General features: G+C 37.2%; 1 protein-coding gene across 3 annotated transcripts in view; it reads left to right on the top strand.

Moving 5' to 3' along the window:
* EPHA3 (EPH receptor A3) overlaps positions 1 to 25,500 on the top strand; it is a 365,687-nt gene that overhangs the window by 315,962 nt on the left and 24,225 nt on the right. For all 3 annotated transcript variants that reach the window (XM_046647947.1, XM_046647948.1, XM_046647946.1), the window contains exons 12-13: positions 174 to 235; positions 1,874 to 2,083. In XM_046647947.1, the coding sequence (XP_046503903.1) occupies positions 174 to 235; positions 1,874 to 2,083 (272 nt within the window). The remainder of the gene's footprint in view (positions 1 to 173; positions 236 to 1,873; positions 2,084 to 25,500) is intronic.

The raw sequence follows: 25,500 nt of genomic DNA, 5'->3' as shown, positions 1-25,500 counted from the left end.
TGTCCTTTCAGGACACTCTACCATGTTCGCACAATGATGAATTTCACTAACAATATATTTCTCAACATGTATTCCCATCATTCAGCAACGTGTGACTATATATATGCCCATTGCATATTTTTTGAACCCTACTGATGATTATTTATTTAATTTATTATTTACCATGTATGTAGGTAAACCAGTTATGATTGTCACAGAATACATGGAGAATGGTTCCTTGGACGGTTTCTTACGTGTAAGTAGAATATTTTATATACACATTCATATATCTCTATCTTTAGGTATGTATGTATGTATGTATGTATCTGTCTACCTATTGCTCTATCTGTGCACAAATATACGTAAATATGGAATCAATTACTGAAAATGTTCGAGACCACCTCTAATATTGTGCCAAGCAATTAGATAATCAAAATTTAAAGTAAAACTGAAATTTGCTGGAGCTAAGTAGCAAGAGGAAAACTGTAAAACTGCACCTTTATCTTGCAGCATCGAAATGCTAATAGTTTATATTTTTAAAACACTTTTGTGCAATCTTCTTCAGTCTTTTTGTACTGCCAAGATTCATGTCAGTCAAAATAAAAATTTTAAAAAATCCTAAAGGTGTAAATAACATTGATGTAAAACAGAAATACTCCCTTTTCTTTATTTAAAGCAACGTTGGTCTGCTGTAAGATAGAAGACCGTCTGTCTATCACACAGGACTGTCCACTCAGAAAATAAGCATGTGCTATAATGCAAAAGTACTCTCGATTCAGAGAGATGATTTTGGTGGGATATATATATTTTTTAATTGCTTAAATTTAGAAGATTTATTTTGTAATTATTTCAACAAATCTTATGTTCAAAGACATACAAAAATTGAATGGAGTACAAGACACTGCCAATCACCAGTCACTCAGTGCAGGTAATAGAAGAGACATTGCACATGTCCTCCAGGTGCTTCAGCACCGTTTAATAGAGAGAGCAAGAGGTAAGGTACAGGTATCGCATAAGTGCTAGTCGTAATCATGGAGAAAAATTCTAAATTTTCTATGCATGAAAAATTATATTCTCTATTTTAATGTTCATGAGCCAAATAAAATTTTTATTAGCAATTATTTTCACAAACATATTTCAAAAGTGTTTTCTAAATCAGGTAATTAAAACCATTATAAATAAGTATTCTTTTAAAATATTATTGTTTGTGTAGATATAACTAGACATGGAATTTTATGTTTATCTATGTAGGCATACATATATGTATGTATGCATGTATCTCTCTATCTATCGTATAAACGATATGTTTCTACTTTGATTCAAATAGATCAGAAGCTTTTCTAAATCCAGGAGTCTTTGGCTGTGTCTCCTATCACTTTCTATTTTATATCCTATAACTCAGGTTTAGATAGAAAAGCAAATATTTAGTAAATATTTTTGACTAATCTTGAACTAATTATTTATGATGATAATTAAAAATTTATTATCTACCTTATTTGAAGCAATTAATAAAATATCGGGAAAGCAAGAAGGAAAAATGAACATTCAATCCAAATAAATAAAAACCTAAAATAGCAACAGGATCCACTTCATTTTGTTTTTCTTGACCTTAAAGTTTCCAGGGAGGAGTGTGTGTGTGTCACACAAAGACCTGTGAAGTCCTAGTTTTGAACCAGAAGTCAAAGAATATTAGGGTACATCCTATGACAAAGTATCTGGTAATGCAGCTACTGTGCTCTTTTGTTTTACCCTTGTTTCCATTTATTCACATATCTTGTTAGGCTGGAGTGCTTAGAAATAAAATGAATGTAGTCAGGGTTTTTGCAATTCAATATGTGAGATTTTAAGGAAGCTCTATCTTTAGGAATAATTGTACCTTTGAAATACTTCTCAGAAACACGATGCCCAGTTTACCGTCATCCAGCTAGTGGGGATGCTCCGAGGGATAGCGTCTGGCATGAAGTACCTCTCAGACATGGGCTATGTTCACCGGGACCTCGCTGCTCGGAACATCTTGATCAACAGTAATTTGGTGTGTAAGGTTTCTGATTTTGGACTTTCACGTGTTCTGGAGGATGACCCAGAAGCTGCCTACACAACAAGAGTGAGTAACTTGATGTTTTTTCCTTTTATCTTTGTTTTCCATTTTGTATTATGCTGACTTGCAAACAAATAGAAATCATGTCCCAAAATACTTTATCAATTATATCTTCCCCCAAAATGAAACTTATCCTTTAACGTTCCAATACTATTACTTGTCACTGGAAAATAGATGGTCATTGTTCACAAGGCGGGCAATGATTTTAATTCTGAAATTCCGTATATTGATTTAATGCTTCTACTCCTGAAAAGGCAGCTAGGTTCTCACATGCCTGAAGTCTTGGTGTTTTTGTGTTTACCTATCTTTTCATCGTGGTTGAGCCACTTATAGTAAGCAAATTGGGTAAATTCTCAGTACCCCCATGAAGCTACACATAATTTTAAAGCATTTTAAAATTTACGTTTACGTTAAGTACCACATGTTCAAATTATAAGAATTTCAAAACGAAGCAATAAAAAGGAGAAAAGTCATCCATAATTGTGCCACCCACATAAAATATTTGTAACTTTGTCAGTCAATTCTTCCAGATTTTTTCTGCATTCCTATATATACACACATATGCCTGAATCTAAAATTAAAATAGGATTATTCATAATATGACTGGATAGCCTGTTTTTCTCCTTAGCAATATACCTCTTGAATATATTTTACTGTCAATAAATGATGTTTAGGTTTTCATTTTTAGCAGTTTGATGTATTTTATTTTCTGGTTGTACCATTTTTTTAACCCAAACTTTAATTATTGGACAAATTGTTATTATATCTAGTTTTTCAATATTTTATACAAATGTATAAAATGATTCCTCTACATTTCCTAATTGTATGAGTCTGATGATTTCCCTACGGTATACTCCTAAAAGTGGATTTTCTGTGTCAAGGAGTCGGTGCCTATTTTAAAAGGACACTTCACTGCACTCCTGATAAAAGTAGGTATTATCATTATTTTTAATGTTTACTTACTTATCATTTGTGAGAAATTGTATATAACTTTTAATTTGCATCTCTTTGATTCAAAATGCATTTGATTGTTTCTTCATATATTTACTGGCAGATTTCTTTGAAATATCATTTCTTTGGAAAAATTTTTTCATGGCAGAAAAATGTTTTTTTTAAAAACTGCTAATGATACTACTCAAAGATAACCAGTTTTAATGTTTTAATTTTATCCTTTCAAAATGTTTTTCTATGTATTTTCATACATAAATAATTCCTAACTATGCATATAGTTATAAAAATGGATCATACAATATGAACTGATATATAAAATTATTTCCGCTTATCAATAAATCCAGTATTTTCTTTATATATAAATTCAGTGTTTTGCAATCTACTTTTTTAACTTAAAATATAAAATATGGAATTGTCCAGATGATTAAATATTCTTTTTATTACATCATTAAATAATGTATAGTACTCTATTTTATGTGTCTAATTTATTTCACCAATGCAGTATTAATTGGGCAGAATTCCAATGTTTTGATACTATTAACATTACTTTGATATCAACCTTGTTATGTAGTTTATGTCTGTTCATAATTATGTCCTCAGGAAAACTTTCTAGAATCAAAATTCCTGAGTCAAAATGTGTGCCAGTATGTGAGGATTTGGGCATACGAATTGCCCTATTGTTTTCCATATAGTTTGTTATCGATTTTCGCTCTTAGTGGCAACAGATAAAGGAGCCTGTTCCTCATTCTCTCACCAGCCAAAGAACAGGCAATTTTAAAAAACAGTCAATTCTGCTGTATTTTGCTTGTTTTAATTTTAAAGCTTATTACTCATTGAAAAAACAACTCATGCTTTTCAGAAATCACTAATCTCAATAGCTCCACTAACAACCACTAAGATTGTCACCTGGCATCTGTATCACTCTCTGAGAAAGAGCCCAAAGCGCCAGACCAAGTTTCATCTACAAATGAAAACACAATGAAGCATCAGAAGCCTGTGTCCTGGGCTGGTCCTAGAGGCCCTGACTGAGGAGCCAGAGCTCTCCTGCTGGCTGCATATATCACACCCTTGCCTGTATTTCCCATTTTCAATTAGACTCTCACTTTGTTCTTGAATGCAAGTATTTTTTAAAAAGGTATCCTGCATAAAATGTTGTTCTCAGGAACAAAGTTCATTAGGTTAAGAGCAAGAGAAAAAAAAGAAAATTTTATATCCAGCAGCTAGCTGAATTAAATTTATAACAGTGACTATGACTACTCAGCTCTGAAAACTTGATGAAATTGCAAATCGTGGGTAGATATCTCGATAGTGCTTTTTAGTGATCCTTCTCTGATCTCCAGAAAAATTAGTCAGCCAGCATTCTGCAGCCAAGCATCACTTTTAAGCATAATTTACCACCCCAGGACACATTATACGCAACAGATGATATTTTTATTGTTTTGAGGAATGTTTTTTATTCTCCTCACTGCTACTCTGCTTACTAAAGATAAACTTCATGAACTGCTACTGTATGGTTTGTTTTTGTTTTTTTAAATTTTTTTAAAGGTGTTATTTTTTTCCTTTTTCTCCCCAAAGCCCCCCAGTACATAGTTGTATATTGTTCGTTGTGGGTCCTTCTAGTTGTGGCATGTGGGACGCTTCCTAAGTATGGTTTGATGAGCAGTGACATGTCCACACCCAGGATTCCAACCAACGAAACATTGGGCCGCCTGCAGCGGAGCGTGCAAACTTAACCACTCAGCCATGGGGCCAGCCCCTACTGTATGGTTTTTAACACACTCCATGAAAAGTATCATTCAGTCTGACATTGTCCTTATTACAGCAGTCACTTTATGTAAGAAATATATCCAGTTTTAGTAAAAGGTATGTGATTAAAAGGACTTTATTTGAAATATTAACTTTCTGGTAATTCAGTCAGGTTCTAATCTCCATGCCATATCTCATTGTTAAACAAGATCATCCTTGGTCTCAATACTAGTCTTGATTTCTAGGATACCTGAAGGAACAATTTCTCTTGTAGGAACTTGAAAACTTCATCCAAATCCAGATTGCCCACTCTCTGGAGAATATACTGGGTTGACTTTCAGAGCTTCTTATATACTGATTGTTACCTTGTCAGGACCAAGTGATCCTGAAGATCACTTCTTGAACCTTAGTAGAATGGTTTTGCTGTATCAGAATTTCTCTCCAGCATTTGTGAACTAAAAGTGCAACCAGCTCTTTGCATTTGTATTTCAGTCTCAGAAGATTCTTTAAAACCACACCAACCAAGTGGTCTCGTTCCCTACCAATAAATAGCTGTTTTGCGTTCTTCACGGCCATCCTTGTATTTCATGGGAACTCCTTAAAATGTCTGTGGGGATCCTTGCTTCCTTCTGAGAAGCCATAATTTGCATCTGCATGTCTAGAATAATTTAGAAATCTTTGATTTAATCTCCCACAATAAGCCTTCTTTGGTACAATAATTTTATAATTTATCCTAAAATACAAGGTACGGTTGTAAAGTAATAGGGCTGCTGTTTCGTTTTTTGAACACACTGAAACCACTGAGTGAGTGTGGCCATACTGAGTTGTGTTTTTGGGAACATGCCCTCATTGCAGGAACACTGCTATTGCACAAAATGTTTCAGGACTTCCTCTTTTGAAATTATCTTTAAAACTACATTGTGAATGATACCATCACTGCAGACTGTTTAACATAAAATCTCTGGTGTCGATAAGCTTATAGTTAGTAAGAAAAGCAGCATAGGGGCTGGCCCAGTGGCACAGCCATTAAGTGCGCAAGTTCTGCTTTGGTGGCCTGAGGTTCGCTGGTTCGGATCCCGGGTGTGGACATGGCACTGCTTGGCAAGCCATGCTGTGGTAGGCATCCCATGTATAAAGTAGAGGAAGATGGGCACGGATGTGAGGTCAGGGCCAGTCTTCCTCAGCGAAAGAGGAGGATTGGCAACAGATGTTAGCTCAGGGTGAAACTTCCTCAAAAAAAAGAAAAGAAAAGAAAAGCAGTATATTATTGTACAGTAAAGTCTGTTTTTATAGCCAAAAATAGTATTATCCAGCTTAGACATAGATCTTATTTATTTGATTTAGCATGCTATGATTATAGTTATTTCAGAAAAACAAGTTTACCATTTAAAATAGTGTGTCAAGGCCCTCTTTTGGGTAAACACATTCTGGTTAATGTGCTTTAAAAAGCCACTCATGTTTCTTTAGCCACTCTGGACGTGTGTCACCCAGGGTCAGTCATCAGTCCGATTCAGAAGTTAGCATCCAGTACCTCCTGGCATCAGACCTTCCCGGGTTGCTCCTCAGGAAGCAGCTGCCGGCAGGGAGGGGGTAGTTGCACTAAGACCAAGCAGTGGGTAGCACACTAGAACAGAAATCATATCGGCTGATTCTGTACATAAAACGTCTTAAACTGGAGGGAGCATGTAAGCAGTTGAGAAAATACTTGGTCTTAAAACTCACAACAATTTGTCAGACGTGACCCGTGCTGCTTTTGATAGTGTCTCAAGTACGTCTCCAGCTTTCCTTTCTACGTCCTCGATAGATGCCTGAAAAGAAAGGGTAGGCTAAGTTGACAATATACACTTTTTTGTGTTTTCTTTTATCATAAGGATATTGAGTAGGAAACCAGATTTTTCTTCCATATTCACTTCTGGTTATTTCTCCCTGTTACTCACTACTGAATTATGCAAAATTCCAAACATTGACGCTTTCCATTACAGTGCCATGATGCATGCTGTAACCTTTGTAGAACCCCACTCTACACCCGTGGGGTGTGGACAGTGAGAAAGGTGTCGTCTTATAGTATTATGATGAAAATAGTTCAATCTTGTGGACTCACTGAAATGCTCTTGGGGACACTCAGAAATGCTTGGTTGACACTTTGAGAATCACTGTTATAGATACTGTATCAGGAAAACCACCCTTAAAACTAAATAAATATTTTAGTAGTTATTGAATGATACAAAATCTGACTTGTGATGTGGTATGATGTGATAGCACCTGTTTGAAGAAAAGCCTTGAAAGCATAACTGTAGCTGCATACAAAGGCTGCGGGTCACCGCAAAGGCCCGGATTTCACTGGGGATGGGTGTGAGTGGAGCGTTGAGCTCTGCAAATTTAACCGTCAGAAAACTTTTGTTGTTGAGAAAAGCAACGAATTCCCTCTCTTTGGTTTCCCATCATGTGAATTTCAAAGTATAGTTATGACTTGCTTCTTTTTTTGTGTGCACTGAACTGCTAATTTACTTTATTTCACTCTAACAGAACCATGGTATTATTGGTGAGAACTATTTACCAGTGAATAACTTTTCAATCCTTCCTCTTATGAAATTTCCTTTTAAACAGATTAGCATTTTAATCGTGCATCTGTGCATATGAACATTCTTACATTCATATATTGAAATAGATGGGATACAAAATTCCAACATGATAATGCTTGATTTGCTGTTTTATACAGGATCAAGCTAGAGAAAATAGAGATTTTTATCTAATTTATATTTGTGTCATATAAAACCAATCTAATTCTCAAGCCCCCAAATTCATTTTAGGAGCATAATTACCACAGAAACTGATTTGGGAAATTTGAGAAAACCAAATGATCTGTTCCTGGTTCTATTCTTCACTGTTAAATTTCTTCGTCATATTTCTGTTCTGAAGATGCATGCCGAGTGCTTACCCATTGCACGTTTACATTGCATGAGAAGGTTCTGCCTTTTGTTACATTGCTCTATGGCCAATTAACATCTATTTAATTTTTAGAAGATAAAACCAACTGAAAAGTTATCATAGGCATTATGTGTCAAGTAATAGGAGAAAGAAATCCTATTTTAAATAATAACTTATTTGGTTTTTAGCTCTGTCACTCTGCCAAGTTGGTGACAGAAATAGTCTAGTACAACTTTGTCTTATCTAATTTCATTTTCAAGATTAAAAAAAAAGTGGCTAAAGCAAGTGGTTAAAAGCTAAGTCGTTGGGACAGACCTGGTGGCATAGTGATTTAGTTCATGCACTCTGCTTTAGGGGCTTAGGGTTCATGAGTTCGGATCCTGGGTGTGGACCTACACACCACTTGTAAAGCCATGCTGTGGCAGCGTCTCATATACAAAATAGAAGAAAACTGGCACAGATGTTAGTTCAGTGACAATCTTCCTCAAGCAAAAAGAGGAAGATTGGCACAGCTGTTAGCTCAGGGCCAACCTTCCTCACCAAATACAAAAGAAAGAAAGAAAAAAAGCTAAGTGGTTAGAGTCTCCTGTTCAGGATAACTCTGTTCTAAGAGCATACATAGTAGAAAACATGAGCCTTTGCTCTGCACTATTCCCAAGGTATAAAAATTATGCATACCCAAAACTGGTAAGATACAAAAAGGCAATTATATTATTTTGATAGGTGATGTATTTCATGTGTCATTTACACATGAGTAAAAAAAGCTGTTAGTAAATATCTAATCAGTGGCCTCCATATAGTAATGTATTTTAAGCTTTGGATAAAAATAAATGATGTCAATCATGAATTTATTCCCTCCTCTCTTAGGATCAGTTTGAATATGCCTTTTGTAGCTTCACAAAGTAAAGCCATGTATTCAAAAATCAGAAAAACTCTGCCAGATTTAGCAATCTCAGTTATCAATGTTGCATCAAAACTTACTGAGAGATCTAGTACCTTCTGGTCACTCATTTCCGAGAGACGGGTAGCAGGAACATTTTAACATGTGAAAACAACCTGTTCAGATCCAGTCACAGCTGTGACTGTGGAGTGGAACACCGGTGAGGAAGCCGTATGTAAATGTATTATGCACAGTCTCTAATGGGAACTGTTTCCTCTAAAATGCATCATCCATTTGTTCAACAAATACTGGAGCGCCTACAGGACCCAGATGTAAATCACACCCAGCCCTGAGCCAGGTGCTTACACTCGAGAGTGGGAGTTCAGGTAACAAACAGGCCAGCGGAGGCGGAGCAGGGCAGGGGGTCAGACAGAGATGGGGTGGTGTACGGGGCTCCTGCTTTAGATAGGATGATCAGACAGAGTTTCTCTGATAAAATGTCTACGACAGAGAACTGGTGAGACTGAAGGAGAAAATAATGTAAATATTGAGGTTAATCGATCAGATTCATTTTGCTTTAACTAATTTTCAATTTAACAAAATAATTTTAAGCGTTGCTCCAATTCCAACAAGCTCACTTTATAGGAAGACAAATTAAGTAGTCAGATTCATGATTTAACTCAGACTTAAACATCAGGTTAGCCAGCCCTGCTGGTCTACTGGTTAAGATTCGGCAAGCACCATGGCCCCTGTTTGTTTCCTGGTCAGGGAGCCACACCACCCGTCTGTCGGCTGTCATACTGTGGTGTCTGCGTGTTACTGTGATGCTGAAAGCTCTGCCACCGGTATTTTAAACACCAGCAGGGTCAACCATGGTGGACAGGTTTCAGTAGAGCTTCCAGACTAAGACAGACTAGGAAGAAGGACCTGGCCACCTACTTCTGAAAAAACTGGCCATGAAAACTCTGTAAATAGTAGGGGAGCATTGTGTGATACAGCACCGTAAGGTGAGAGGATGGCAGGAAAAGACTGCACAGGGTGCCCCTCTGCTGTCCACGGGGCCTCTGAGAGTGGGAGTAAACAACAACGACATCAGGCCAGTAGGGACGGATTCAGTCTGCAGTGTGGTGAGCTCTGGAAGCTTAGGAAAAATCACTTCCTGAGATTATTTCCAGTTCACTTGTGACTATCCCACATTTTCAAACATGTGATGACACATTGCCTGAAGCTTTTCCTGGGTACTCTGAAGCCATTGACCAGGCCCAAATTCCTTTGGCATTGGGAGGTACACGCCATCCTAATCCAATCTCACCACTGAAGGTCTGGAAGGGCTACTAATGTGAGTCATTCCTGTCCTATCACCTTTTTTCAACCATAATTCTTTATGTTATGGTTCAAATCTGCTTCCATCATTTGCTAGCCATAGCTGTGGAACTGCTCATATTTCAGGCAGTGATTTGCTAAACACAGACATACAAGGGAGCCCTCGGCATGGTGTCTAATCAGATTGTCTCAACAGATATTTATAAGCTTCTGAGCCTATCATTTCATTTTTTCTTATTTTTTCAATCATCAATATTACACAAATCAAGTTTACTCAAGTGATGCTCTTTTTCTTAGTTAATTACTAGAATATATGTAATACTATTTCTTTTATTATTTTTATTGTAAATATTTAGTCTTCCTGCTATATTAAGTAGATCCTTCTGAGTTAGTTAACATATTGCTTCTTTGGAAATTGTGTTCAGAGAGCTAAGAATTTAGACTTTCAAATGAATTTCTGTAAACTTTTTTAAAAAATTAGGGATCGAGTATATATAAAATAGAAAGTTTAACATTTAAAACTTCACTGAACTTTGCAAGGAACTATACCCGTGTTAGGGGATATGTTTAGCCTGATCTCTGAGTTTTGCATTGTTTTTTTTGGAGAGAGTCATACATCAGATGACCTAATTTTATGTTGTACCATATGTACATGAAAGTAACAGAAATGTTCTTTATTGATATGTTCTTCCCTGGATAGCCAGCACTACTTAGAGCAGAATGTGAAGATTTTCTGTGTTTCTAGAAATTCTTAGGCATTTCAGAGAATGTTGAAAAGCCTCCAAAGTTAAGGGACGGGCTTTTGCTGCCCTAGAGATCATCTCTGACCTCTTGCGGCAGGCGGCATCTGCAGGAGCAGCTCTCCCCCTGGCTTTTAGATTTGAGCCCTGGGGAGGAGAACAGATGCCTCCCCTGTGGGTCTCCCTGGATTACCCTCACCTGTTCCCTACTATTGTCTAGAGTGAGAGTTTACTCCCTGACAATGCATAGGTGCTGAATCCCTGAGCCAAATGATTTCTCTCTGTAGTTTCACTTCTAACCTGAGAAGCCAGTGTTTGCCACCAGGTTAAACCCTCAATTACTTAGAGTTTACTAAGATAAACTCTCTCAAGTCCTTTGTCACTCTAAGTATGACCTAACAGAGCTCACAAGCAGGCAGTGTGAATGGTGGATCAGCAAAGCATTTCCTAAATCAGCAGTGAGAGACTTGTATATATAATTAGCGGAACAATTGGGGCAGGTTTGGGATATTATGCCTCAATGTCCAGAGATTTCAGCAATTATACTTTTCTTTAGAAATCAAGTCTTGAAGCCCCGTAACTCATATTGAATGAACTGATTTCAGTTAAGTGTCTGAAAAATTCAGACTTTTAGCCAAATGTCTCGTTTGAACTGCCTAAATTTGTTAAGCTCGGGGAACTGAATTGCAGCATCTTTTGAGAACAGGTTTGCTGTCTGATTCCTCCCATAACTGCTGGTTCTGGACAAAGCGCAGGAGGTTTTGGACTACTTCGACTACTCCTGGATTAGGGTTCAGCAACTGTGAAACGCCTCTGCCCAGAGAAGCCCCAGCGCCTTATTGTACCATTTTAGTCTTTTAACCTTCCTGTAAGAATTCCATGTGGTAAATCCAGACATGACACCCAATAGATATGCAGTTTAATCTAAAGCGAGGATCATCCTTAAGAGTGCAAAATAATTAACATTGAAAATGTCAGCACCCTTGATATTCATGTAGGTTTAAGATAGAAATTAGAAAGTGGAAAGAGCTATAGTTCATAAGTCAGAAAGCAGTCAGAGATAGATAGAACTTAACATAAAGTCAAATTTTATGTTTCCCATGACTCTTAGTTTATAAATTACAAAATATCTACACAGAGAGGTCAAGAAACTTGGCTAAAATTAAATAGTAGGTTCATAGCCAAGCCCAGGAACCAAGACTCCTGATTCCTACTAAACTTAAGAATCCAAATGGAACTAGTGAACAGAGCGCCCCTGCAGCCCCAAACACTGAGCTCTGCATAGCTGAGACCTCAGCGCAGGGCGGGGCTGGCTCTACGTTGCACACTGCACAAGTGGGGAACAAACATTCGCTCCTGAGTTTTGCAGTGTAGATTAGAGGTCCCTCTATAATTGAGGTCTTAGACACTCCATATGCTATGATTCTGGGCTTCCTCCAGGCAACTGGAGACTTTTCTCAAATATGTGAATATCTGGAGAGCTTCCATGTGGATATGTAAATGATTCTTTTTAAGTTCTCTTTGCTTTAAAATCATTTTAAAGTCTTTGTAAAAAATACATCTCCATAAATTATTTTTACAGTAACTGTGCTTTACAATATTCACAATGCCTAGTAACATCTTAGCAATCAAAATTTAAATTGCCAACTGATTTCAAAGTTGTAGCTCATTAACAACAGTTACATTACAATGCTTTTACTGTGGCAAGAAAGAAGTAATGCCAAATGATGGCACCATTTTTTCTCATTAAATCCAAATTTTGGGATAACCTTTTGAAGGATGTGTTTGGCAGTTATTTGAAAAGCATCTAAAATTTAATAATTACCCTCACATATAGAAACTGGGAAAGCAATTCTGAACTTGAAAAAGAAAGAAAAAGCAAGTCAAGCAATATAAGCTTGAATTTGTTGGGGTGGGAGGAGGGAGGGAGAGAAATTTTGTGATCAAATCAAGAGAGAAGTGTGAATAAATTCTGCATTACTTCTAGGAAATTTGGTGAGTCAGGCTCTTGTATATTTAATTTATTTTACTTTGATAGTCTCAGACCTACAGATGCTCAGCTTGAAGGTAGAGAGTCTTATCATGAAGTGCAAGTTAGTTAAAAGTAAAATTTATAGGACCCAGCTTTTTTCACTATATTTCAGAACCAAATTGGGCCCTCACGGGCTCATGCAGTGTCTCACATCCAATGGGATGGCATTTATGAATTTTAGCCCTGCCTAGCGTTTGCTGTTGGAGTAAATACTTATACTTAATTCTTATTAAAATCTTTGATCATTGATGCCGCCATGTGGTAAAGAAGTTGATGCTTAATTTGTAAGTCTAATTTAAATTTCATTAGCAATAGGAAGTTATCCCCTTTTCAAAAAGAAAAACAGGAAAAAAATAAAATAAAACATGGAAAAATAGAGAGAAAAATCTCAAAGGGGAGCTGTTATATTTACCAAAACCCAGGTATCAGAAGGTTAGCTCTGATGTACTTGGCCCTTACTTTTCTAAACTAGAAGAGGAATGAAAATATCCATTGAAAGTGTGCCAAGGGTAGAAAAAAAAAAAGAGAGAAAAGTTAATCCCACTTAGTCTGCACAAAATCCCTGAGAAATCCTGGACCTCATTTGAATTATTTTCCCATGATGAGCAAGGTTTGTGACACACCATCTAAAGCAGTAATAGGGATGATTTGCTCCCCAGGGCATATTTGGCACAGCCTGGAAACATTTTGGTGTCACAATTGGGGGTATGCTCAAGTAATGTGCTGGGTAGAGGCCAGAGATGTTACTAAATATCCTGCAGTGCACAGGACAGCCCCACAGCAAAGAATTAATCTGGTCTAAAATGTCACTAGTGCTACTGTAGAGCGTCCTTGTTCTAAAGTTATCCAACACATGTAAAGAATGGGAATGGGGATCAAATGTCCCTTTCAGTACTTTATAATTTCTCCTATCCATACTGGACTGCAAGTTGCATGGGTCAATGAGGAATACATTGCCATTTGTGAAAAAGTCTGCAACGGACTAGCCATCTGCCAGCAGGTATCCTAGAATGTTAAACTTTGGGATATCACAAACATAATCCAACAGATAGTAAGCCCTTCATTCCTGTTAAATTTTATTCTCATTTGTTTTGATCTAACACTTGAAATTTATAATTTTGCCCCCAATGGCCTAAATTTTAAATATGGCGGCTTTGTTTTTGATGTTTTGACTTGACTTTATCAGGATGTCGTTGGAGTAAACTCATAGATAGGCACACCACCTAACAGGTAAGCATATCACATGCTTTCAGTAAGTGCATGAGTCTTACCTACGCGTAATTATTTTTCATGTTTCAAAATTTTACTTAGCCCCATCCTACAAAGGAATGAAGTAATATTCATGTGCATGGATTAAAAAATATTTAGTAAACTATTGGTGGTATTTTTGGATTGTTAAAATACCTACAACATTAATATTGAGACAATTGATATAGGAGGCATATTGTTTGTACAGTCAAATGAAAATCTTTATAGCATTCCACAAATTCTAAAATATTTAATCCATACAACATCCTGTGAGATATTTTCATAATTTCATAGATACTGTAAAAAGAAAACTGATGCTTACAGATTCTTGTATTTACTATCATTATAGAGCTAACAGCATTATTAAGTAGTAGCATAGGGGAAAGAGGAGGACATCAGGAAATAGAATGGTTTTTTTAAATGGTTTTATTTTATTGCATTATCGTTGGATTATAACATTATATAGCTTTCAGATGTACATCGTAATATATTTCAAATTCTGTGTAGATTACATCATGTTCACCACCCAAAAACTAATTAGAGTCCATCCCCTCACACATGAGCCTAATCACCCCTTTTGCCTTCCCCCTCCTTCCCCAATGGTAACCACCATTTGTTTGTTTGTTTGACATTGTTTTTATCTTCTACTTATGAATGAGACAATGCAGTATTTGACTTTCTCCCTCTGACTTATTTCACTTCGCATAATACCCTCAAGGTCCATCCATGTTGTCACAAATGGCCAGATTTCATCAATTCTTATGGCTGAGTAGTATTCCATTGTGTATATATACTACCTCTTCTTTATCCATTCATCCCTTGGTGAGCACTTAGGTTGCTTCCAAGTCTTGGCTATTGTGTATAATGCCGCAATGAACATAGGGGTGCATGTATCTTTATGCATTTGTGTTTTCAATTCTTTGGATAAATCCCAGCAGTGGGATAGCTGGATCATATAGTAGATCTAGTCTTAATTTTCTGAGGAATCTCCATACTGCTTTCCACTATGGCTGTACCAGTTTGCACTGCCACCAGCAGTGTACGAGTGTTCCCTTCTCTCCGCATCCTCTCCAACACTTGTTGTTTCCTGTCTTGTTAATTATAGCCATTATGACCGGAGTGAAGTGATACCTCAGTGTAGTTTTGATTTGCATTTCCCTGATAGTTAAAGATGTTGAGCATCTTTTCATATGCCTGTTGGCCATCTGTATATCTTTGGAGAAATCTCTGTTCAGATCCTGTGCCCATTTTTTAATTGGGTTCTTGGTTTTTTTGTTGTGGAGATGTATGAGTTCTTTGTATATTTTGGATAGTAACGCCTTATCTGATATATGGTTTGCAAATATCTTCTCCCAATGGAGAAGGTGGTGTGTGTTATGATATACAGCACACACCCATCTCCCAATTGTTAGGTTGTCTATTCATTTTTTGATGGTTTCCTTTGCTGTGCAGAAGTTTTTTAGTTTGATGTAGTCCCATTTGTTCATTTTTTCTTTTGTTTCCCTTGCCCAGTCAGACATGGGACTTGAAAATATGCTGCTAAGACTGTTGAAGAGTGCACTGCCTATGTTTTCTTCTAGAAGTTTCATGGTTTCGGGTCTTACATTCAAGTCTTTAATCCATTTTGAGCTGATTTTTGTGCATGGTGTAAGGGAATTGTCTGCTTTCATTCTTTTGCATGTGGCTCTCCAGTTTTCCCAACACCATTTAATGAAGAGACTCTCCTTTCTCCATCGTATGCTCTTGGCTCCCTTGTCAAATATTAGCTGTCCATAAATGTGTGGGTTTACTTCTGGGCTCTCGATTCTGTTCCGTTGATGTGTGTGTCTGTTTTGTGCCAGTACTATGCTGTTTTGGTTACTATGGCTTTGCAGGATATTTTGAAATCAGGGAGTGTGATACCTCCAGCTTTGTTTTTTCTCAGGAATTCTTTGGCTATTCAGGGTCTTTTGTTATTCCATAAAAATTTTAGGATTCTTTGTTCTATTTCTGTGAAAAATGTTGTTGGAACTTTGATAGGGATTGCACTTAATCTATAGATTGCTTTAGGAAGTATGGACATTTTAACTATGCTAATTCTTCCAATCCAAAAGCACGGAATATCTTTCCATTTCTTTGTGTCTTCGATTTCTTTCAACAATTTTGTATAGTTTTTGGTGTACAGATCGTTCACCGCTTTGCTTAAGTTTATTCCTAGGTATTTTATTCTATTTGTTGCAATTGTAATTGGGATTGTATTCTTAGTTTCTCTTTCTGCTACTTCGTTGTTAGTGTATAGAAATCCAACCGATTTTTGTATGTTGATTTTGTATCCTGCGACTTGACTGTATTCATTTATTATTTCTAAAAGTTTTTTGTGGATTCTTTAAGGGTTTCTATATATAAAATCATGTCCCCTGCAAAGAATGCCAGTTTCACTTCTTCTTCTCCTATATGGGTCCCTTTTATTTGATTTTATTGCCTGATTGCTCTGGCTAGGACTTCCAAATAAGAGTGGCGACAGTGGGCATCCTTGTCTCATTCCTCTTCTTAGAGGGATAGCTTTCAGTTTTTATCCATTGAGAATGATATTTGCTGTGGGTTTGTCGTATACGGCCTTTATTATGTGGTAATATTTTCCTTCTATCCCCATTTTATTTTGAGTTTTTATCATAAATGGATGCTATATCTTGTCAAATGCTTTCTCTTCATCTGTTGAGATGATCATGTGGTTTTTATTCTTCATTTTGTTAATGTGTCATATCACGTTGATAGATTAGCGGATGTTGAACCATTCCTGCATCCCTGGAATGAAACCCACTTGATCATGATGTATGTTCTTTTTAACGTATTGTTGTATTCGATTTACTAGTATTTTATTGAGGATTTTTGCACTGATGTTCATCAGTGATATTGGCCTATAATTTTCTTTTTTCATGTTGTACTTGTCTGGTTTTGGTATCAGGATAATCTTGGCTTTGTAGAATCAGTTAGGAAGCCTCACCTCCTCTTCAATTTTTTGGAAGAGTTTGAGAAGGATAGCTGTTAAGTCTTCTTTGAATGTTTGGTAGAATTCACCAGGGAAGCCATCTGGTCCTGGACTTTTATTTTTTGGGAGGATTTTGATAGCTGTTTCGATCTCCTTACTTGTGATTGGTCTATTCTAATTCTCTACTTCTTCTTGGTCCAGTTTTGGAAGGTTGTATGTTTCTAAGAATTTATCCATTTCCTCTAGATTGTTCAATTTGTTGGCATATAGCTTTTCGTAGTATTCTGTTATTACCTTTTGTATTTCTGAGGTGTCCTTTGCAGTCTCTCCTCTTTCATTTCTGATTGTATTTATTTGAGCCTTCTCTCTTTTTTTCTTGGTGAGTCTAGCTAAGGGTTTCTCAATTCTGTTTCTCTTTTCAAAGAACCAGCTCTTGGTTTCATTAATTTTTTCTATTGTTTCTTTAGTCTCTTCTTCATTTATTTCTACTCTAATTTTTATTATTTCCTTCCTTCTGCTGATTTTTGGCTTTGTTTTTTCTTCTTTATCCAGTACCCTTAGATGCACTGTTAGATTGTTTATTTGGGATTTTTCTTCTTCGTTGAGGTAGGCCTGAATTGCTATAAACTTCCCTCTTAGAACCACTTTTGCTCTATCCCATAGATTTTGGCATGGCATATTTTCATTTTCTTTTGTCTCCGGGAATTTTTTGATTTCTCCTTTGATTTCTTCATTGACCCAATCGTTGCTTAATAGCATTTTGTTTAATCTCCATATTTTTGTGGCTTTTCTGATTTTCTTCCTGTAGTTGAATTCTCGTTTCATACCTTTGTGGTCAGAAAAGATGCCTGGTATTATTATGATCTTCTTAAATTTATTGAGATTGTTTTGTGGCCTAATATGTGATCAATCCTGGAGAATGTTCCATGTGCATTTGAAAAGAATATAAATTTTGTGGTTTTTGGATGAAATGTTCTATATGTATCCACTAAGTCCATCTGGTTAAATGTGTCATTTAAAGGCCAGCATTTCTTTATTGATACTCTGTTTGGATGATGTATCCATTGGTGTAAGTGGAGTATTAAAATCCCCTACTATTATTGTGTTACTGTCTATTTCTCCTTTTATGTCTGTTAATAATTGCTTTATATATTGAGGTATTCCTATGTTGGGTGCATAGATATTTACAAGTGTTATAACTTCTTGTTGGATTGTTCCATTTATCATTATGTAGTGCCCTTCTTTGTCTCTTGTTACAGTTTTTGTTTTAAAGTCTATTTTGTCTGATATAAATATTGCTACCCCTGCTCTCTTTTCTTTGCCATTTGCATGGAATATCTTTTTCCATCCTTTCAGTTTCAATTTGTGAATGTCTTTAGGTCCGAAGTGTGTCTCTTGTATGCAGCATATATATGGGTCTTGTTTTTTAATCCAATTGACCACCCTATGGCTTTTGATTGGAGCATTTAATTCATTGACATTTAAAGTAGCTATTGATAAACATGTATTTATTGCCATTTTGTTACCTTTTTTCTGTGTATTTTAGTAGTTCTTCTCTGTTCTTTTCTTTTTCTCTTAATCTCTTCCCTTGTGGTTTAATGGCTTTCTTTAGTAGTATGTTTGATTTCTTTTGTCTTACTTATTTTCTTACTTACTATAGGTTTCTGATTTTTGATTACCATGAGGAACCTATATAATATTCTATGTATATAAGAGTCTATATTCACTTGATATGCTCTTTAGCTTAACCTCTTTCTAAAAGCTCTACTTTTTCACTCCCCTCATCCCTTCTTATCATTGAAATAGGTAATTTTGGTACTTTGTCTTTTATCCATCTTCTTATCTTCACAGGTGGTTGATTTGTTACCTTTACTATATTTTCACCTTTACCAGTGATTTTCTTGCCTGTTTTTTTTGGGGGGGGGGCATTGATAAATTTTTTATCCGTACTTGTGGTTATCGCTTTCTCACTTAAATAAGTCCCTTCAGCATTTCTTGTAGAATTGGTTTCTTGGTGATAATTTTTGCTTGTCTGGGAAGCTCTTTATCTCTACTTTCATTCTGAATGACAACCTTGATGGATAGAGTATTCTTAGCTGTAGGTTTTTTTCCGTTAGCACTTTAAATACATCATGCCATTCTCTTCTCACCTGTAGAGTTTTGGCTGAGAAGTTCACTGATAAACTTATGGGCTTTCCTTTGTATGTCAACTGTTGCTTTTCTCTTGCCGCTTTTAGGATTCTCTCTTTATCTTTAATTTTGGACATTTTAATTATAATGTGTTTTGGTGTGGGCTTCTTTGGGCTTATCTTGTTTGCAGCTCTCTGCACTTCCTGTGCTTGGATGTCTGTTTCCTTCCTTAGGTTAGGAAAATTTTCAGCTATTATTTCTTCAGATAAACCTTCTGCCCCTTTGTCTCTCTCTTCTCCTTCTGGGACACCTATAATATGAATGTTAGTGTGCTTGATATTGTCCCACAGTTCCCTTAAACTGTTTTCATTCTGTGTAATTCTTTTTTCTTTCTTCTGTTCAGCTTGAATGATTTCCTCTAGTCTTTGATCTAGCTCGCTAATCCATTTTCTGTATCCTCTACTCTGCTATTGAGTCCCTCTAGTGAATTTTTCACTTCCAGTATTGTATTCTTCATTTATGATTGGCTAATTTTTATATTTTCCACTTCTTTGTTCATGAGGTCACTGTGTTCATCTAGTCTTCTCCTAATATCTGTGAACATCCTTATGAGATTTTCTTTGAACTCTTTGTTGGGGAGGTTTCTTATTTCTGCTTCACTTAGTCCTTTTTCTGGGGTTTTGTCCTATTCCCTTGCTTGGAATGTATTCCTTTGTCTCCTCATTATGCCTCTTTCTCTGTGCTTATATCTATGTATTAGGTGAGTTGGCTATTTCTCCTGAGCTTCAAGAAGTGGGCTTATGTAAGAGATGCCTTTTGAGGCCCAGCAGTGTGCTTCCCTCTTGTCACCAGCCCCCAAAAATACAGGAGTGACCCCTTTGTGGGCTGCTTGTGTCCTTCTGCTGTGGCAGGGTTGCTCTTAATGCATGTACAAAGGGAGTCTAGTCTTTCCTTCCCTGGCCAGCTGTTTGTAAATCTGGTTTGGGGAGCCTCAGCACTGTTGGCTACAAGGTCTAACAGCACATTCCTGTTGCAGTTTTCCTGTTAATTGGGTAGGTACCCAGTGTAGCTTGTTGCTAGGTTCAGGGGCTTACAGTTGCTGTAGGCCTCAGGCCTACTAGGCTGTTGTCAGTTCTCTTAGGAGTGCAGCTGATTGGGGCTAGCCCTAGGCACAGGAGCATTCAATTGTTTCAGGCTTTTCAAGGTGGGGCTGATCCTTTTTATGGCTATTTGTGAAGCACAGGTCTTATGCCACTGAGAAGCCTCACCCCCTACAGGAACACACACACTGTCAACACAGTCCTGGTCTGTGCACAGTTCCAAAGCCCCTGGAGCGTACCCTGACACCCCACTGCAGAGGGCCCCACATCTCCACCAATGCCCCCCACAGTTCACCTGGTCCTCACACAGGCTCTGCCCCACAGAGGGGCATATGCTCGCCTGCCTGTGGAGGATCAAGTCACCCAGGTAACACAGGCCAACAAGTAGCTGATGGCTTGCTTTTGGGCAGGGTGGGTCCCAGCATGGGCTGCCTGCTCCTCTAGTGGTTGTGGTAGCCCCCTGGGCTAACAGACCAGGGGAAGAACCTCAATGGCGCCTGATGGCGTCTGTGTCAGCACGCATGGACCAGGTCAGAACAATGGCCCTCACCAATGTCTCAGTCTCCAGAGAGGTCCCTTCTCTCACTGAAATGCCCCCACAGCCCACCAGGTGAGTTTCTTTTCACCAAAGGACTGTCAGCCTTCTATCTGGTTATTTTAGGTTGCTGAGACAGTTAAGTTTTAGAATGATTTTTAAAGCTATTATTATATATATAATACAATATATTTGCTCATACTTACTTAATATTTACATATATTCTGAAAAACTAGATTCAATGTATTATTTTCTAAAACTGAACTAAATACTTTAAAAATACTCAAAGTTATCAAAAACCTTCAGTAAAATCCACTATGCTAAGTCCATAGAATAATTAATCATATTATTTCTCAATAAAATTACACACTTCTCTGGGAATCAAGGTGATATATAGAGAAGAGCCAAAAAGTCACACTTCTGTTTTAAACTGTGGGAGTGCAGAGATGAAGGAAGAAAGGCAGTTCCTCCCCTGGATATCCTGGTCCAGTCAGGACAATGAAGCAGTAGAAGGATCACAGAAAATGGAGCATCCGAGTTGCCCTAGAAGCTTCCCAGGTGTACCGCTGATGAGTTTGCATTTACCCAGCATGTTCAACTAAGTTTGCTAGTGACAAAAAGCAGACAGGGAAGAAGTCTCCCACGGAAAAAGATCAGTGTGCATTTAGGAGAAAGGGAATTCAATTCAATGAAAGTGAACGAGCATTTGTTGAGACGCGACTCTGCCCAAGATATTTTCTAAAAAAGACAATTGCTCTCTGCAACGAGCACAGGCTCATGTCGCTTATGCTAGTCATCATCAGCATTATAATCTATTCAGCTTTCCCTAGGCTCCTGATTTCCAGATATGGTTCAGGCACCCTAATTTTATTTATGGCAATGGATAAGACAAGAGGTACTACTTGAATTCATTTTGCTAGTGTTGACTGTAAAGAACTTGAAACTGCAGGGTTGAATTTAAAGAGTTTGTGATCACATATACATTCATCCTTCCTCAGAGTCTATAATGATCTTGCCAGTTTGGAGTCTCTCCTGTTGTTTGATTTCAAATTAAGTGCTCACCATGTTAGTTTATTTTTGTCTCATTTAAAGCCAGAGTGACTTGATGTTATTTGCCAATCATGGAGAAAGTAAAAAATTTATAAAATTATGAGTCTGATTTTTTTTAGCAGCTATATGAACCATATTCTAGGCTTAAAATTCTGGGGTTGGGGTATCCTGGTGGCCAGGGGTTAAAAACTAGTTAGAGGCTTCAACAACAGCATTATGCAAAGACAAACTATACTCCTTCATTCACAATGTCTTCTAAATAGAGTTCAAATTAGCCTGTTCATTTTCAATGAGTTGTATGGATATGATATAGGAAAATACGAATTAAGAGTTTTCTATTTGTAATTAAAATAAACATATTTACTTTTAAGTATATGCACTCACTAAACAATGACCTGAAACACAGCCCAGCAACTAAGGAAATGAGCTAGTACACTAAGAGGTTGATCAATGGAAGCTTCTAGACAAGTTAAGGAAACATTTACTTTGCAAACTGGTTTAATTGTCGAGCTGATAGGATGCCACTCATTTAGTCAGAATAAAATGAAAAAAGTAAAATTTTCCTGCTTCCTTATGCTTTCTCATAAGAGCAGCAACTCCAGTTTTGATATGGTTAGGATACAGAGGAAAATTTAGATTAAAAACCTGAATGACAAATAAGTAAAAGGCCATTAGCTACATTTCCAAAGCTGGCCGTTATTGTAGGGAGTAGCTTTTTCGTCATTTCAGAGGTGAATACTGTACAGTGGGGACAACATACTTGCCAAAGGAGCACAGTGATCTAAGAGCCATAATATTTTGTTAAGAATTAGTGCAAAGATAAAGATAGTACAAGAATTATTTGATCAGCCAGTGATTCAGAAATTGTTATATTGAAAAGTTTGAAGCTGTTATCCTAACAATAATGTGTGTTTGTTTGTATGTGTTCAGCAAACTGCAATAATTACAAAACATATTAGCAAGTGAGTAGAATTAAAAATCTTAGCGCTGTCATTAAAATAATTTACCATACATTTTTTCAAACACATTTCTTCTTTGTGTGGGTTTTAGACAACATTTTAATAGGATTTGCACAGTGAAAGCAAATAGGTAGCACTTGACTGGGAAATCATTCTGGAAATAATTTGCTTGAATGTGTAGCCATGTGCTACATTGGAGAGCGCACTGCAGGAGGCCCAGTCAAGGTAAGAGACTGTGGAGAGGGAAGCTCCCCTTGGAGAGATGGGTGTGGCTATTGCAGCAGAGACCCATCCAATGGCATTTATGTCCGTATCCAGAACAGCAGGTGAAAATATTCTTCCAGGCTTAAACACAGGCATGGCTATGTTCTTCCTAAAAGGAGTCAGTTTTCAGTATTTCACTATTTGAAGAAATTTCATTAAAATATGCTCAACACTTCTCTCTCTGGAAAATAGCGATGAAGCACTTAAGGTGAAACAACTTTGTCCTGAACCATTTTAATCCTGGTTGAAGTAAAACACAACAAGTGGGCTTCTTGTTCATAGTTGTCATCAATCTATTGTGGGGATTTTTAGGCTTTTTGTGTGTGTGTATGAGGAAGATTGACCCTGAGCTAACATCTGTTGCCAAGCTCCCTCTTTTTGCTTGAGGAAGATTGTTGCTGAGCTAACATCTGTGCCAATCTTCCTCTACTTTATGTGGGATGCCACCACAGCGTGGCCTGACAAGTGGTACTAGGTCGGCACCCAGGATCAAATGAGCATACCTCGGGCTGCGAAAGCAGAGCATGTGAATTTAACCACTGTGCCACTGGGCCAGCCAAAAATCTATTGGTTTTTTGATGCCTGTCTTTTAATTTTAACTAGGGATCTTGGTAATATGACCTATATCTGTGCCTTACATTTTCTAAAAAGATAGAAAGTTTTCAGCATAGAAAGGGATTTCTTTTTTTTTTTTACTGCCCTTTTTATGCTTTCAGTTCTTTGGTTCTGGGCAAAGGAAACGAAATTGCAAAGTGTCTGAGGAGAAATAAGACATTTAGCTTATTTTAAAATTTTATTTTAAAATATTATCTTTTCTTTGCCCCATGAATCCAGCTTTGTTTGACGTTGGTTAATTCTTGGAGCTCTTTAGGGGAGAGAAAGTACACCCAATGATTCCATTTGTCATCCTGAATAGATTTTGTTAAATGTCACATGTATAATTCTGTTTTCATCAAATTTAAGGAGTAATATTTGAAGTCTTGACCTTAAAACCCAAACTTGGTCTAGTCAGGTGCAAATAAGTTAATTTGGCTGTTTAAAAATGCTATTAATATATGTTTAAGATTGAATGTATTGACAGAAAAACAATATTATGCTTGGAAAGAGAACCTCCAAATTTAAATATGTAAAAGTATCTTTTAAATTTTTATTGAAAAAATACAAACTGTAGGGAAAAGAATGAATGAGTGAGTGCGAGTCAGAAGGAAAAGAAAGAGGAAACTTCTGAGACCTTAAGCCCTCTCATCTACATGCCTGCCAACGTGGTCTGTTTGTTCTTCTGGCTCTAGACTATCATTACACAAAGGCATGTTGAGCACTATGGCGTCTCACTCACTCCCAAGGCTTTCTTGGTCTTGCTCCCATCTCTCCAACTTGATTTATCTTACTTCCCCAATATAAATCACGACTACCCTTAGGCTGGTAGCTTCTCAAGAAAGCTGTACACAGTCCCTCTCTGTGCCCACTTCTCTACAGTTTCGTGAGTTCTTCAAAACCCAGTGTAAGCCCTTCCTTCAAAGAAGAACTCCTTCAAAGTTCTTCTGGCAGTGCTCTCTCTGAACAGCGCACTTGTGGGAGAACATCAAAGAGAAGTGTCAAGTTTACTGAGAGCGTCTAATCACATACCCCACTCTCCTCCACAGGATTAAACTTGCTCCGTATACCTGTGATAAATCCCAATTTATCCTTTTCCCATCCTCTCCCATTACATTCCTACACACACACTGCAGTGTTATCACACAAGAAACTGTTCTTCCAGAACATACATTTTCCTCCTCTTTGCTTTGATTTCTGCCATTTCCCTCAGAGAATGAGAGTATTAAGCTAATATTTCTTGAGACTTTACTATCTGCCAAGAACTATGCTAAAGAGTGTACTGAAATTTGTCATTCAGCCCCACAACAAGGCTATGAACCAGTACTATTTCTTTTCCCAGCAACAGATGAGAAAATTCAGGCATGATGAGATTTGATAACTTACCTCCTAAGGTGCCAATCCATCTCTTTAAAACAATATATTGTACCCCTTTAGCGTTACATCAGAACCAGTAAAGCGCCGTGAGGTACCATGTCAATGGAACACAGTTGGTGAATACGGCTTAAGATTTTGATGATATGAAGTCTCTGGAACATGCAGCCTTTTTTTTTTTGCTGTTGTTCTATAAAAAATTAATACATCTTTCAAGGCTCAATTCATATTTGATTTCCTCAGTCTCTCTAGTGAGAGTCTTGACTTCATGCTCTGGGTCACAGCAGCCTCCTACTGCCTTCCTACTCAGTGTAAGGTCCATGATCAGCATCACCTGGAGCTTTTTAGAAATGCAGACCCTGGCTACACTACTCTGGAACTACTGAATCAGAATTTCCACTCTAATGAGAGCCAGCCCCACATAATTCATCTGCATTGTAAAGTTTGAGAAGCAAAGCACTAGATACTTACTTCTTTCTGCATTTAGTTCTTCATAACAACTAATTATCATTATTATTTGCCTGATATTTTCCAAAGAGAAAGGCCAGTATGTTATTTATATTTGTCTCATCCAGAATGACTAGCATAATACTTCCCATAT

The sequence above is a fragment of the Equus quagga genome, chromosome 21 (assembly GCF_021613505.1).
Source record: "Equus quagga isolate Etosha38 chromosome 21, UCLA_HA_Equagga_1.0, whole genome shotgun sequence".
Lineage (NCBI taxonomy): Eukaryota > Metazoa > Chordata > Mammalia > Perissodactyla > Equidae > Equus > Equus quagga.
Note: the sequence above shows the minus strand (reverse complement) of the source record. Positions and strands in the feature narration are given on the sequence as shown.